The sequence below is a fragment of the Suillus paluster genome (assembly GCF_016628075.1).
Source record: "Suillus paluster strain FC165 chromosome Unknown EDB91scaffold_17, whole genome shotgun sequence".
NCBI classification, from domain to species: domain Eukaryota; kingdom Fungi; phylum Basidiomycota; class Agaricomycetes; order Boletales; family Suillaceae; genus Suillus; species Suillus paluster.
The window spans coordinates 216601-232399 of record NW_024537577.1 but is presented as its reverse complement, the minus strand read 5'-3'; the positions used below and the strand labels follow the sequence as shown (position 1 = coordinate 232399).

Below are 15799 nucleotides of genomic sequence, written 5' to 3'. Positions count from 1 at the left end.
CAGAGGAAGGGAAGGGAATCTGCTTCCATGTGTTCGTATCGAGAAAGGTATTAACAAAGGTGATGGCGCGTGAGCGTTCCTGGGGGTGTGAATAATGGTGAGTAGGGTAAAGAACATGCCAGCGGTGGTTGGCGCGAGTGTTACGAAGAAAATTGATATGCGGCTCCTGGATCACCAGGATGTCCTGCTTGATGCTCTCCAGATTATTCATCATGGACTCTTGAGCTACTAATGAGGCGTTGAGATTCTGCTGCCAGATCTTGAGGCTAGCGGAGGTAGGTTCCAGTTGTTCAGACATTAGAAAGGGAGATGGGGGCCATGCTGGGGGTCGAGTAGGTCGAAGGAGTCTGAGGGGTCGAGGAGATCCGCTGGGTGGGAGGGATTGCGGGGGTCAAGGGGTTTGAGGTGGTCCAAGGTGTTGAGGGTGTCAGAGAGGGGATAGGTGTGGAGGCGGGGGCGGCTTGCTTGATGGGCTGGAAGGTCAGGGTGGACTGCTTGCTTGGGGCTGTAGGCATGCTAGGTTCAATGTCAACTGGGGGAGGTAGGCAGGCTGGTGAAGAGGAGCCAGCGGTCTGGGAGGGTGGGCAGCATGAGACCAGGGTGTGTCTGTGGGGAAGAATGGCATCCTGTTCTCTGGGTATGTGTCATCCAGGGCTCTGCATCGCCGAGTGAATTCCGGACAGGTTCTGCTCCAACTCGTATGATTCTGACTCCTGCAGTTGACACAGCTCTCGGTGCGGAAGGAGTTACATTGGGTTGTCCAGTGACGACCCCCACAGGTGCCACAGACATCATGGGGGGAGGAGCAGTTGCGGGCCATGTGTCCATATTTCTGGCATTTAGCGCAGTGAAGAGGTTCTTTCTTATCCTTATGGACGGTATAACAGCGGGAGTCTATGCAGATGCCCTCCTTGAGGATGTCGTTGGCAATGGTGGCTTCCCGGACCTGTAACAATGCAAATGCATTGCATTGCTCCTGAGTTTGGCGCTGAGGGGGCTTAATCCATCGGATGGACGCGATGGAGTTAAGCGGTAATTGGTTGTCCCGTTCGACAAGGCGGGGGAAGTCCTCGCGCTCGACTTCATAGTTGATGGGGAGATACTGTATTACGATGGTGAACGTTCAATTGCATAGGAATGCAGTAGAATCAAGGTGAGATTCCAGTACAGGGCCTCCAATTGGGCCTCTTAACCAGCCTGCTAGCTGCTCATTGTCCAATTCTACAATCAGTCCTCCGTTTCGAAGGCGTTGGATAGCTCTGACATCCCTGGATGGGGCGTCTGTACTATCAATCTTTGTCAGTACATCCTTAATTCTCTTAACGATATCCGCATTCGAGGCTTCTGGAGGGAAGAGGGAGTTGCCCGGAGTGGGGTCGAGCAAGATCTGTCTCACCCTGATGGATGCCCTGGCAACAGCTTGGTCTACTGATGGCGGCAGGTGAGCTGCAGTGGCTGAGCTGTAGGAGGGATGGGACAGAGTGGCTGCGGTTGTCTGCGCAGAAGTCAGGGTCAGCTGGCAGGTGAGCTGGGTGGATAGGGTATTGAGCCTGTTTTGCGTTGTTTTGAGGGATGGGGTGAGCAGCTTATATGAGTTATGGCAGTCTTCCATTGACTCGTAGAGAGCGTCTGCAGCTTCCTCAAATCTCTCTGCTGCAGTCTGAAGTCTGTTCTCCTTTTCCTCCTTCTCTCTCTTGATCATCGATTGTAACTTAATTGTCTGGTCCAGCGTCTCCTTTAGGGTCTCGGATGTGGTGAGAAACGTGGCTACTTGTGGGGAGATAGCTGCGACAACATGGTTCACCAGACGAGAGGACAGGGATTCTGTAAGCTGCTGGGCAACGACTTGGGCGATTTCGGAGGTTGCATTTTGCTTCAAGAGGAAAGCTACCGCCCGGATGGCATTGGTAACCGGGAGGGGAATAGATTTGGACATTTGCATGATCTGAAAAAGGATGGCAGTCAGGTGTGGCAGGGTGAAAGGTTCATCTGCTTGACACAAAAGTATACTGGCTAAATATTTCTCCGCAGAATTGATGTTCATTACTGCCTCTGGGAGCAATTCAATGTCCTCCTGGGGTAGAGGGCTTTTCACAGAGACCTGGCTACGGGTGGTAGGCAGGCCTGAGCCACCATTTGGTCTCTTCTTCTCTAGCGCCTTACTGGGCACCATAGTTCTAAAAAGGTAAGTGGTCAATATATGTTTTTTGGGATTTTTTGAGGTTTTTTGATTGAAGTCGGGAAACTTGGTGATGCCATTGGGCAACGTGGATGTCGTTGGGCACAATGTTCTGGTGTGGTGTCCAGGGTCTTGATTCAGGGTGCCACTTAGTGTGGGACTAAGAGGCGATTCCACTTCCACTTACAGAGTACTTCCCAGTACTCCACTCACTGTCTAAAATATCTTCCCGAATCTATTCCTGATCTCATTGCAACATTCCCACCCCCGTGAGTTCCACTCGAAACGCCCGACATTGGATCCGACGACTTGGAGCAAGTACCAGACACAAGCCTGGTCCGACTTTGCCCAATCATCCTCCTGCAGGCTCATAGTTTCTTTTCACTCCATTAGTTCCCCGTTTGTTCTGTTTGTTCCCCGTTTGTTCTGTTTGTTCCGCATTAGTTCCGTTAGTTCCACATAATTCCACTCTTCAGGAACCTTCCACATCTTTGTGCTTTCAGTCCTAGTAAGGACCAGAACCTTTCGGGTCGCTAGACAGAGTCTAGTCTTTGCTTTCCTTGCACTTACTTGAGGATCCTGCTACCCAGTAGCAATCCCCTCGGGACGAGTTTAAGTCTCGCACCCTTGTTAGACTTCTGAATCACCCAGAGTCTATTTTCCACACCCACAGCAGACATCGCATGAGGGATTGGGGTGGGGTCGATCGGGTCAATATCTTTGTCTTCTTCTCTTGTACCAGCGTCTTTTCTTACTTCTCTTCTTACAGTGTGATCCTAGTCTTCTTCATCAAACATGGTACGATTGGCCGAAAAGCGGCCGCTTATGTTGTCGCAAGCACTTCAAGTGCAATGCAAATTGAGTCGGGCAATGGGTCGGATGATAGGAGCGATGGTGGTGTCGATAGTGAGTGCAAAAGTGAATGGGTAGTTGGCCAGGAATGCTGGGCTTACGATACTTCAAGTTGTGCGAATGTACTGTGATATCTAGAACATCATAATTTCCCCAGTCTTAATATTACTTGTCTTCTTGCAGTTTCTACTTGTGAGAATTCTCAGTAGGACCTTGCCTCCTCCGGACACAAGTTTCATCTTGTTGTCACCTCCGACTTTCCGCTCTGACTTAGAGCCACACTCTAAGTCTTCCCCCTTACTTCTCCACCTCTATCAATAGTCCCCCTTGCTCCTATCCACCCTCCACACTATCCTCTGCCTTCTCCACTCCGCTCCTAGTCAGCCCACCACTAGTAGCATTTACCTCCCAACCCCCAAAGTGGTCCAAAGTGGTCCACTCGTCCTATCGTTGGACCCGCTCCAAATTTGGGGCATGTACTCAGCTAAGGGCGCAGCGCAAGAGCTGAAGCCAAGCCCCGACCCTCTGCTTCTTGAGCCGGCATGGTACCTAACACCCCCACTGACACTCAATGTCCAGGTATGTAGTAATGCTATACAGACCCATGCATCTCCCCACTCCCATGTATTGCAATAATCAAGCAGTGATAGCCCTGGAATCCAATGCCAAATTCCATGCACACACAAAGCATATCAACATCCATTTTTACTTTGTCTGTGTGCACATCAAGAACAGAATGTTTTCACTGACCTACTGCCCCACTGATGACAACATTGCAGATGCTTTCACCAAGGCCCTGTCCTGACCACTGTGGGGAATGTCCTCACTGTAGGCCTGTATTCCTTATATTCCCCAGACCTTACCAGTACCCTTCCACATGTTCCGCTACCTATCTGCTTCTTATCTGACTCACCCGCTATGTGGAACTAAGCAGAACAATGCAGAACCAAGCGGAACAACTGCACATTATATTCCTTTAGGCCTCAGAACATCCTCCTCCATCCTGTCCCTGTCCTTCCATCCTTACTGGTGAGTACTCACTACGTTCAATGTGTTACTGACATGTTGCTATCTCATTACACACATATTACGATACTTATATGGATCTTTCCACTACTCGGAACCGGATCCTTATCTCACAGCCTCATCTGGTTGTAGCACAGCGCTCTTTGGAACACCTTCCTATATAGATAGAAAAAGATGGGATCTTAGTTTTTTTACCTTTTGTTAGACTCAACTCCACTTCCACTTACAGAGTACTTCTCTGGTACTCCACTCACTGTTTGATATCTTCCTGAATCTATTCTTGACCTCATCACAATGCACACGCATCCGTGTGTTCCATGCAAGACGCCCGACTTTCCAAATCTGACAACTTGAAGCAAGTACCAGACACAAGCCCAGTCCAACTTCACCCAATCTTTCTCATATAGGCTCATAGTTTCCTTTCCGCCCATTTTATCCATGATTGCTGTCCATGCATTTTGTTCCATTTGTTGCATGTTTGTTCCATTCATCACACACTTTGTTCTGCTCATTGTGTACTTTTAGCATCTGTGTGTTTCTGATCCTAGTAAGGGTCAGAACCATTCGGGTCACTAGACAGAGTCTAGTCTTTGCTCTCCTCACACTTACTCAAAGACTCACTACCCAGTAGCAATCCCCTTAGGACAAATATTAGTCTCACACCCTTGTTAGATATCTGATTCACTCAGAGTCTATTTTCCTCACCCACACCATGCCTTCAGAAGTTGTGCTCCCTGATGAGTCTGGGTTGTGCTTGAGGGGGAGTGTTGAAGTCAGGAATGTTGAAGACATCAGAGGAGATGTCAGAAGTAATAGATGAGTAATGAGTTGTGAGCGCAACCAAGGGTATGAGAGGACGACACTTTAACATTGGTCCAAACCTACCATATTGCAAAGTGTCAAGTGCTATGCTATGCTAATATGCCAATTTCTATGCTAGCTTACTATAAAGATACAAGTAGTATCATACAAGCATCTCAGATCTTTCTAGAGACTGAGATGTGAGTATCATTGGTTGTTTTCTATTTTACATTATGCTAATGAACCAGTAGTCATATTGTTCTACTGTTAAGGTTATGCTCAAAGGATCAAATATAAAGGGCTTGGCTTCAGCTCGTGCACTGTGCCCCTTACCTGAGTACGTGCCCTTAATTTACAGAGGGCAGGAGTGAAGTTCAACAATGTCTGGAGATATCTGGAGGTCAAATGCAGGAGGAGTTCAGCAGAATGTTGGAAATAAGCAAGCACACCTGCAGCCAAGATGTGCCATTGTGTCAGCTATTGTCTTCATTTGTCACGTCCAGCAACCCATGTTTCTCATTATGTGCTTTTGTGATTCTCTCATTTCTCTTGTACTTACTGAATCCTTTGTTTTTGCATGAGTCAATGTCATATATCTTTTGTTCTAGTTTCACTTACTTATTCATTCATACAAGATCATTCCCATCTATTTAGTTCATGCAGTTTCATACTACAACCTCAGACATTTGCATTCATGCGCAATGACTGAGGTAAGACATACTATTACTTTACTTTACCTTTACTCACATCACATCAGAGCATCTGTTTATAACAGATCCACATGAATAAACTTGTGTTACTCTTATACAGAACTCCAGAGGTTCAAAGGTAAAACTAGTGTAAGGCTACTTCAGACAAAGTCCAGAGTAGAAACAGAGCAGAGGTAGACTACCCTAAGGTAGAGCCAGAGATATAGTCAAAGGAGTCAATCCTAAGACTTGGAGGTGGACAAGAGGAAAGACTCAAATCTGGAGACATGGGAATGAGCAGGAACTAAAATGAGAGTTGGAGGTACAGTCAAAGGAATTGATCCTAAGACTTGGATATTTGACAAGAGACAAAGCTCAAGTCCAGAGATGCAGGAATGAGCAGGAATTAAGGTGATATTCAAATTGAGGAAGTACAAAGTGTTACAGGAGTTTATATACTGTATGTATCATGTAAGGAATCAGTCAGCATAGTACAAGGCTATGTATGAAGCATATGGAAAGTCTATTAGTAAGTCTAACAGATTGTCATATCCACAATCCACACAGGTCTCCTCCACCTTTAGTTGGCATCTTCTGCCTTTATTCATTGCCCTCAACCCTCAATTATAGTCCTCTGCCCTTGTCCATGCTTCTCTGCCTCTCAGTATGTATCTTCAGTATCAGGTACATTCTTCCGCCCCTAATTCAATCAAGGTACCAGATACACATCTGTCCATTCTTAGTTCCCTTTGTACATTCTGCTTTCTGCCTGGTCCTGGTACCTTGTATGATCCAACTCTGCATTCCAATCTAACCTGTTGTATACTATGGTACATTGTACCTTTTGCTATTACTTTGTACTCCACTACACTATGCCACATAGCCCATTATTTCTATAGTACATAAACCCTATGTATTCCAGTAGTGTTTCTACAATATGAATATAGACTCGAACCTATCCTAACCACCTCCAACTCAACTGAAGTTTTATTCATTGTTTAGTCCAACCTCGAGACTAGTCTTGCCAACCTCCACCTCTGTCTTCCGACAGTCTTTGCCTTACTTTCTACATCAGACTTAGTCTGTCATAGTCTTACCTCTGTCAGAGCATGTCAGATGTAGTTCCCCATGACCATACCCCTGTTAGAGCACGTTGGAGTTGATCTTTGACAGCCCCTATCCATCCTTTGAAGTTAAGGGCACCATACTCGCCTAAGGAGCGCAGCACACAAGCTGAAGCTAAGCCCCTCCATAACCTCCTTCCTACCCATTAGGCACAGTTCTGACACAGATCAAAGGAAATGAAGTCAGAAATGAATACAGAGAACGGATCAGTAAGCAGGACAGAAGAGACTACAACTGGATAGCCAGAAGAGGGGAAGTCTAAATGGAAATGGGTGCAAGATTAAGTTTAGATCCAGCAATGGAATAGGAGTGCCAGATGGAGATCAGGTCAAAGGTCCAGATATCCAGGTGAGGGTCTGGAGTTCTGCGTTCAGAAATGTGGGATATGACATCTACTAGGTACAGTACACAAATGAAGAGTTCTTTCTAGAGACTGAGATTCATATTGTTCTACTAGAATGATTTCTCCCGTGTCCACTCACCTCTGATCACCACAGTGCTGAGGTTGTTGCACCATTCTGACAACTGCTGGAGGGCCTGTAGAAAATAAGATGATTAGATGTGAATGGGGTCAAAATGCACTCACCACAGCAATGACAAGCCCATCAGTAGTGACCATGTATGGGATACTTTGCAGATGGCATCCCAGATTAGTTGCAGAGTAGCGCTGAGGGGACTGTCTTTGATGGCCCAGACTTTGTCCTGATTACTGATGTAGTAAATCAAAGTGGGGATAAACATGCTGCTCCACTTTCCCAATGTCTGACAAACTCCAGGAAGATGCTCCATCATGTACTGAGATTGAGAGAGCATGATTGTTAGCATCTCTGTTGCCTGGGAGGGTGTAATGCTCATGTGAGAGGATGTACCTGCAGCAGAGGACTTCAACCTTTTCATCATAGGAGCTTTTTGCTTGACAGCAACACTGGTCTATGTGCTCCCTAATCAGTAATATATTCTGATCAGCAAACAAATACATACTGCAGAAGTCTGCTGTAGTATTACTGGTTTGGGTTCTTTCTTCACTATGGCTGACAATTGGTCAGGCCTATTGAAAACTTCAATACATGGTTTAATGTCAGCTGTGGTTCTCTTGTTTTGCTGAAGTTCCACACATAGCTAGCTTTGTTGTTGTTTTGTGCTTTGTAAGGACTGCATATCCTCTACACACTGATCATGCTTCAAACAAAGATGATGTGCCTCTGTTCCTCTTTGCATCCAAATTACGTAGATATATTCCCTATATCATCTCTTTCTCGTTATCTTACCTACTGCTCACACTTCACTATCCCTTTCTTTGACCGAGTATTTTCACTGCACCATATGCTTTTCACGCCAATTCCGGCCTAGTTAACCATTCACAAATGTATATATACTTCCCATGTACACTTGTACCTACAGTGAAGGGAAGCGAATTCTACAGTGGCTCAAAAAAGTGTCTGAATATTTATGCATTTTCAAGTAATTGGACAATAGCAAGGCAGAACCAAACAATAACCAAAGTGTATAGGGACATGTCTGAAAGCCCTATATCATGGCTCGAATCTGAGATATATAGCGTGGGAACCTGACCATATACGGGCAAGTTATGGTAATTCTAAATACATGACTTATTCAGACACTTTTTTGACTTTGTATTAAAACTACAAACTCAGACCATTCATACATTATACTCTTAATTAAAGTGGTGTCATAATAATAATATGGTCTGATTGTAATATTATTTGAATATATAAACCCACATAAGATCATGAAATTCAACATAATCATCATGAAGCCCATCTCCTCTGCTCAAAAGGATAATATTCTTGTTCTCTGTACCTCTGGTTTATCTACAAGGCAAATTGCCTCAAAAACTGGTCTTGACAAGTCTACTATTGCTACAGTCATAAAGCAGCACATGCCAGAGAAGGAAAATCATCAAATGGGATGTCCTCCCAAGCTTACTCCACAGAACAAAAGAGCTATTGTTCACCAAATTCTATCTGGCAAGGCTTCAAATGCTACCCAAGCTACCAAGTTCATCAATTCCATCATCTCCACTCCTGTCTCCACCCAAACTGTTAGAAACACCCTCAAGGCAGCCAATCCTAAGGCTGTAACCAAGAAGAAAAAACCTCTTCTCTCTGTAGCTCATAGGAAGAGAAGACTGGCCTTTGCTTTAAAGCACCAACATTGGACTGTAGAAGACTGGAAGAAGGTTATTTGGTCAGATGAAACAAAAATCAATAGAATGGGGTCAGATGGCCAGGAATATGTGTGGAAAAAGGCAGGAGAACCATTAGGAGAAAGAGAAGTTAAGGGTACACTGAAGTTTGAAGGAGGAAGTATGATGGTATGGGGTTGTATGGGGTGGAATGGTGTGGGGATTCTTTGTAAGGTGGAAGGAAGGATGAATGCAGAGCAGTACATCTCCATTCTAGAGGAGTGTCTACTCAAAAGCATGCAGGAGTCAGGAATTGATGAAGAAGACATTATCTTTCAACAAGATAATGACCCCAAGCACACCTCAAAACTGGCTACAAAATGGTTTGAAGACCATGATATCAATGTTCTATCATGGCCAGCACAGTCTCCAAACCTCAATCCTATTGAACATCTCTGGGAATTACTCAAAAGACTACTTGCTGCCTATCAAGATCCTCCAAAGGGGCTATTTGAACTATGGGAGAGAGTTGCAGCAGAGTGGAAAAAGATTGCTAAAGAGGAGTGTCAGAAATTGATAGAAAGTATGCCTAGGAGGATTGCAGCAGTTATTAAAGCCAAGGGGGGTAACACCAAGTACTAGAATCATAAAATAGTCTTGGTTAAATATAAAGTCAAAAAAGTGTCTGAATGAGTCATGTATTTAGAATTACCATAGCTTGCCCATATATGGTCAGGTTTCCACACTATATATCTCAGATTTGAGCCATGATATAGGGCTTTCAGACATATCCCTATACCCTTTTGTTATGGTTTGGTGCTGGCTTGCTATTATCAAATGACTTGAAAATGCATAAATATTCAGACACTTTTTTGAGCCACTGTATACTAGATTCCCTGCTCCAAGCATGACCAAATGCCTCATAGAAAGTAGCCGCCTTACACATTTTCCAATTCCTCTCAATTATCTTCTTGCATGTCTCTCTTCTACTCGTTTCACTCCAATTCCCCTTTGAACTAACAAGTAGCCTTACAGCTTCAACCTCACCTATATATTTTCACCAATCTTAGTGGTATGCCATTCTCTCACTAACCTCTGCATGTGACCACAGTTCATCATTTTTATAGGACACCTCTTCCCTGGAAACTCAGGTTTATAATGGTCTTATTCAAATTTTCATGTTCATGCTCATGTTTGTGCTGGGACCATGCATCATCCTTAGTGTTCAAGAGTATGATGCAAAACTCATGGCCAACTCCAACACAGCAACTGCCATGACTTCAATTGCTTTCCAGGAGCATGTGCAGGTGTCAACTAGCAGTAGGGTGTAGTCCAAGAAATGCTCAATCTGATTAACATCCATTGTATACTCTGCAGGGAGTGGAGTATTTGTTTTTTATTCCACATCACAGTACTTATTTAAGGCATTCCGTGTTCCGAAGTAGATTTCAAAGAGAAACAGATCTAGACACACCAATATCTTTTTGGATCACTAATGGCTCGAAGGGGTATCGTCGGGTATTTGTACGAGATACAGGAAATTCTGGAGGGGGTGGGGGAACCTTAAAATTCCATGCAAGGAATTTTCGTCCGCCTATATGTACAGTATACCCCATCCAAGATGATCCAATCATTTCAGAGCAGTTGTAATCCTCGTTCAAGAGCCATGCCCACGACTTACAATTGGTCTGTCGAGGAGGGGTGTTGTGATGTTACTTTGATCAAGTGGTTCAAGTTCATCGTTAACCCAAGTCGTCGATACTTGGTCTTTGTCTTGGAGTCCAGCATTTAGAGGTGGTATATATTCTATGCAAGTGAACGAACATCCAAGTACGGTAGATGTATGGTATAAATATCGAGGAGAAGCGTCCTCTAATCAAATCTCCTGCGTCTGTAGCAAATATTGCGAGGCTTCTTAGGCATCGTGATCATGGTCTGTGGAGGGGGTCAACAACACTCATGAGTAGTGATGAACTTAGAGACGGACATGGTAGTTGTGTGCTGGCATCTTAGTGACGCCATCCTCTAGCTGTACCTCGACTTTGCGGATGATGGTGGCGATCACAGTTCCAAGTTGCAAATATGCGAACTATTAGAAATTAGGAAAATTCATCTGAGATGAAAATAATCAAACACACCTGCTCGCCAATGCATCTATGCCGACCAGCACCGAAAGGTTGGTAAGGGCTCTCAGTTCCCTTGCTTACGGCACCGAAACCATAGTCGATCTTCTCGCCGTTCTCGTCGGCGTACGTCTTGAACGCCTGCGCAGCGACACCCTCAGGGTCACTCCACCGCGTTGGGTCCCACTTCGTGGGGTTAGCCCAAATACGAGGGTCAACCTGGCTAACGGCAGCAGAAGCAAGTACGTAGTGGCCTTTAGGAACGACATAAACGCCATCTTTGGAGGGTGCAGCAAGAGTAGCAGGAACCGGGACATCAGAACGGACGTAGCGCATGATGCTGTGAATTGGTGGGTGCATGCGGAGCGTCTCACGAATGACCGAATCAAGAACTGGAAGCTTGCGGAAGGCCTCATAGGTCATTGGGCGGAAAGTACCATCGGGGTTGCCGAAGTGCTCGACTTGCTCCTGGTAAAGGGCTTCCCTATAATGAGGATGGTTGGCATATGTTAACCGTCAATAACGGAACAGACTCACTGGACTTCGACGTTGTGAGCAAGGTGAAGGAGCGTCCATGAACCAGTGGCGGAGCTAGTGTGTTGTCCTGCCATGAGAAGGGCAATCATGATGTGCGCGATTTCGTGGTCACGAAGAGGCCTGCCATCACGGTAATTTTGATCCATTAAGGCCGAGATCATGTCGGGTTCCTCCTATAGAATGTAATATAGCTATTGGTTCGACACCATCAACGAGAAAGCCTTACAGTATGACCTGTTTCTCTGCGTTTGCGGATGATGTCAGTATAGTACTCGCTCATCTTCTTGTGCGCTTCGTCCCGACGGCGGTAAGATTCCAGAGGCAAGTTAGGGAACATGAAATTCAGCGGGGTGAAGCCTCCATCCAGGTCGTTGTAGAGCGCCGAGAATGATTTGTCCAAACCACTCCTGACCTCCTTGCCTTGCAGAGTCCGGCTGGCGGTCAAAATAGTAATCTGGGCCATGATATCCGTGACATCGAACCGTCCCCATTCATTGATATCGTTCATTTGCCAGATGATGAATGCTTGGTCGTTACGCATGAAGTCATCCACTTCTTGTTCGAACATGCTCATGTACGCCCGGAAGTTCTCAGTTGAGAGGCCGACTTTAACGAATTTCTTTTGCTCCATGAAAACTTCGTTGGGGACATCGTATACGACGTCTTTGCCGAAGACGGGGGTCGTAAGGTGCTGTTTTGTGGTTGTGAAAAGCATTTGCGAGGCCAAAAATTTGTACGTACCGTATAAGCGTCTTCTGCCGAGAATGCAGTCGATTTTCCACCCAAGATAAAGTTGTTGCCTTTAGCACCGAGTGCGACGGTAACCTTGCGTCCAAGCAGAGTGAATGTGAAGACGTCCCCGTACTGGAGAAAAGTATGAGACAATTTCATGACATGTATGTCACACGAGCGTACCTTTTCCCTGCACTTGAAGAAAAAATTGAGTGGGTCATTGCCGTACGTGATGGAAGACCCCATTATAGGGATCCAGTGGAATACTTCTGGAGGTAGTGAAGGATCTTGGGGGACAATCTGGTGGCAAATGTCAACGCACACGCGAACACAGGTTACTAGATGCTCACCAGCTGCCTGAGGACATGTAGCACGATGGTGAGGACGGGCGTATACAAGATTGCAAGCAAAATTGCTCTTCCGGGCGAGGCAGCGACATACTGCTGCGTTGCATCGACGAAAGCTGCAACGTAGCCTGCAGCTGGAGCAGTCGAATTGAACGACATGGAGGAACGACAACAAGATGCAAAGCAATAATGTTCTCGCGCTGTCCAAAGGGAAGGTCTCACGAGCGCGACTGGTGTAACTTGACTTTTCAGCGCGAGTTTTATCCTCGTGTCGAACCATTACACGTGGCTTAGTCAGCTTACCCTCCGAACCAATCATAGCCCTCGAAAATGACAGCCTTCCGACGGACAAGAATGAGGTGAGTGTAAAATTATGCAGTAGATTAACCTACGGTACGTTGAGTCTAAATAAAGCAATGCTATGCAACCCCACATAACTCCAGCATGAAGAGCGACTTCAGGCCGACCTGCACGTCCTTGACTCTCACACTCACATGCTGCCCAACTGGGATATCCGTACCCCTAGGCATAATAATTGTTGCTGATAGACCAAGCGATGGTATATGGCACAGACACTGATCCGTCAACAGGTCACGCTTCTTGCAAGGCTCTGTGGTATATGCAGTGAGGGATTGCAGAGGGTCGACGCGATCACTGGGAGGGTTCGGGTGGTCAAGGAAGCGCTTGATGTACATAAGTGCCCATTGCAAGCGATGACTGCGATCGCTATGCTTCCAGAGCTTTTCGTGTGCAAGAAGTTCGGTGGCGTAGGTAGTGAGCCACCCGGGAGTGAATAGACGCCTAGATGTCGTTGGTCGAAGCAGCACATCCTTGATCTGCCAGTGCGCGACCAGATCGTTGTACCGTCGCAGTGGTGATGTGACCCGCACGTAACCCTCCCCTTCCGGGATACCCATAGCCCAGTGCATACCTGGCTCAAGGACATACTCCACAGCTGGAACGTGCAACTTCGTCTGGAGGAACTCCGCGTGGTCCACAAATCCATCCTCGTCCATCTTCGCCCCTAGCTTCTCGATGTCTCTCTTGTCCTCAAGCGCGATCGGAGGTCCTGCAGAGCGACGCAGCATCGGCACTCCCCTCGCGGCAAACCATCGTGAAGCAACGCGAGACGCTGCTTTCATGCACTCAGCAACAAACAGTCGCGAGCCACGCTCCACTATCTTCTGAGAGGTCACCTGATAGGTAAGGCTAGGGAAGCCGCGATAATATGAAGCGTTCCAAGCTGGTGTTGTTGGAGCACCGTAGAGTGGTTTCGTAGCAACCGTGAGATTCGCGATTGGAGCTGAGAATACGAATGGATTTAGTATCTGGCGACTACGCTGTCGGTACCTGCGTGTTACGTCGTTGATAAGACGTATGTTCTCCACATCTTTTGGTTCTAGTGCAGGCACACGGGAAGGTCCAGGGGTTTGCGGGGCCTCGAATGGGAGGCCAAATTGAACACCTCCGTTTCCAAGAAGTTGATCCACACCGTCGTAGTCAACTCTTGTAACGTTGCGAATGAGACCCGCTTTAACATCGTAGTCAACCATATTGCCTTCAGTATCCACCTTGAAGCTGAATGTAAGCACAGGCTCAGGCTTCCCCTTCCAAGAAAGCGAGCCCAAACTTAGTCGTTCGTGGGTAAGGGAGGGAGGGAGCATAGGCCATGTCCTTTGGATGAAGTATGCTGAGGAACCCATTCGACGTGCTGCTTCTGCGATAGTGTGAGTCGGTGGAAGGACAGAAGTAGGGTCTGCAATGTGGACGTGTATCCAAGCCGAACCAGGCTCGTTAGGAACGGGTTCCACTGACAAGCCATCATCCAACTCTTCAGCGCTCACATCGTCAATCACGTAGACGGGTAGACTTCCGAAGTCGTGTCGCAGATGCTCGACGGGATCGCGGTGGTAAAAGTCTTCCGGGCCCAATGGTTGTTTGACCTTCGCCTGCGAGGGTAGCAGCGAAGACAGGCTCTTTTTGACAAGAGCGTTCTGTTCTTTGACGCGCTGCGACTCCTCCTCCGGTGCCAAGTCCAGATTTAGCTCTTTCCTGTGGGTAACCACATCCTCCCACGGGGCCATCTCCCCCATATCAATCAAGAACTGTCGCAGACACACGTCATCCACCATTGTCTGAGTATACAAGCCAATCCTCTTGATGATAGATGTGACCACCCCAGAAAAGGGATCGGAAGAATTGGAACGCGTCCTGCGTAATGCAAGATGCAAGACATCAAGGATGACACGATCATCTGGGGAAAATGCGATATGCTCCACGACAACTCTGCTCGGCGGCTCATCCCAAGACTCGTTAGCCTTCTCCCGACTAGTAAGAATCAGCCCCCGAGCTTTCTCGATAAATGCCTCCAGTTCCGGACTCCTTTTCCGCACCATATCCACGACTCGCTGCAGTTTGACAACATGGTTTTCAGGCCGCACGTCATACGTGAGCGCAAGTCTCTGAAATTGCATGTGGGGCACAAATTCGATAGGGCGACCCATGATATATTTGTGTGTTGCGAGGAGCGTGGACCAGCTCCCCGGTCTATAATCGCATGCCAGTTTCGCAGCCTCTGAAAGGCTGACGGTTGCCCACTCATCTGGATGTTTCGACTTCACGTGGGGATATAGCACCGCGTTCTTCCGCCCAATTACCATGAATGCCTTGTTTATTTCCTTTTCAGCTTCCCGTAGGTGCTTCAGGATTGCAACGCGCGCATTAGTCTCTACGCGGTCCATTGGGTTTACGTTGGTGCCACCGCGGAGGGCGAGGTCCAGGTTGACCATGCGAGGGACTTCGATGTACACATCGGAATCGACGTGCTGGATGATTTCGCCTGTACTGATCAAAGAGAGATGCCACATGCGACCGTTCATATACGCGTGGCCTAAAACTATGCCATATGCAAGTATAGAACCCCTACAGCATCATAAATCATCCGCGAATAAATAAACAAATGAGTCATAAGCTCACTTCCGAATCTCAACAAGGGACCCAGGCTCTATATTAGAAGCTCCCGAAGTGTCTTCTGGTCCTACTGCAGGATCTACATCTTCCACATCCATTGTGAAGGCAGCTTGCGTTTCTGTCATGGGTGGCTTCGGCTTTAACATATCCAGTAAACGCATTTCATCGCCTCGAAGTGTCTCTGTATGCTTCCATGGACGTTTGGGAGTGAATTTGGTGCCAGCAACAACGCGGATAAGCTTGTCGGTTAGCTTGGCGGCTGCATCCAGTTC

At 46.8% G+C, this 15799-nt stretch overlaps 3 protein-coding genes across 3 annotated transcripts; all 3 read right to left on the bottom strand.

Moving 5' to 3' along the window:
* Positions 1-290: 290 nt before the first annotated feature.
* Positions 291-2173, bottom strand: EDB91DRAFT_1080835 (uncharacterized protein; the record flags this gene model as incomplete). The annotated part of the gene is made up of 3 exons (XM_041315291.1): positions 291-505; positions 886-1102; positions 1169-2173. The coding sequence occupies 3 exons, from the start codon at positions 2171-2173 to the stop codon at positions 291-293; spliced, it is 1437 nt and encodes a 478-aa protein (XP_041178703.1).
* An 8356-nt stretch (positions 2174-10529) lies between these two features.
* EDB91DRAFT_1124191 (cytochrome P450) lies at positions 10530-12798 on the bottom strand. The gene is made up of 8 exons (XM_041318351.1): positions 12561-12798; positions 12394-12510; positions 12220-12342; positions 11705-12169; positions 11479-11651; positions 10957-11425; positions 10806-10907; positions 10530-10753 (listed from the first exon to the last, which is right to left on the bottom strand). Exons 1-8 carry the CDS (start codon positions 12714-12716, stop codon positions 10691-10693), a joined length of 1668 nt encoding a protein of 555 aa, XP_041178702.1. The 5' UTR covers positions 12717-12798; the 3' UTR covers positions 10530-10690.
* A 178-nt stretch (positions 12799-12976) lies between these two features.
* On the bottom strand, positions 12977-15625 carry EDB91DRAFT_1050833 (uncharacterized protein; the record flags this gene model as incomplete). The annotated part of the gene is made up of 2 exons (XM_041313564.1): positions 12977-15479; positions 15534-15625. 2 exons carry the CDS (start codon positions 15623-15625, stop codon positions 12977-12979), a joined length of 2595 nt encoding a protein of 864 aa, XP_041178701.1.
* Positions 15626-15799: the final 174 nt, after the last annotated feature.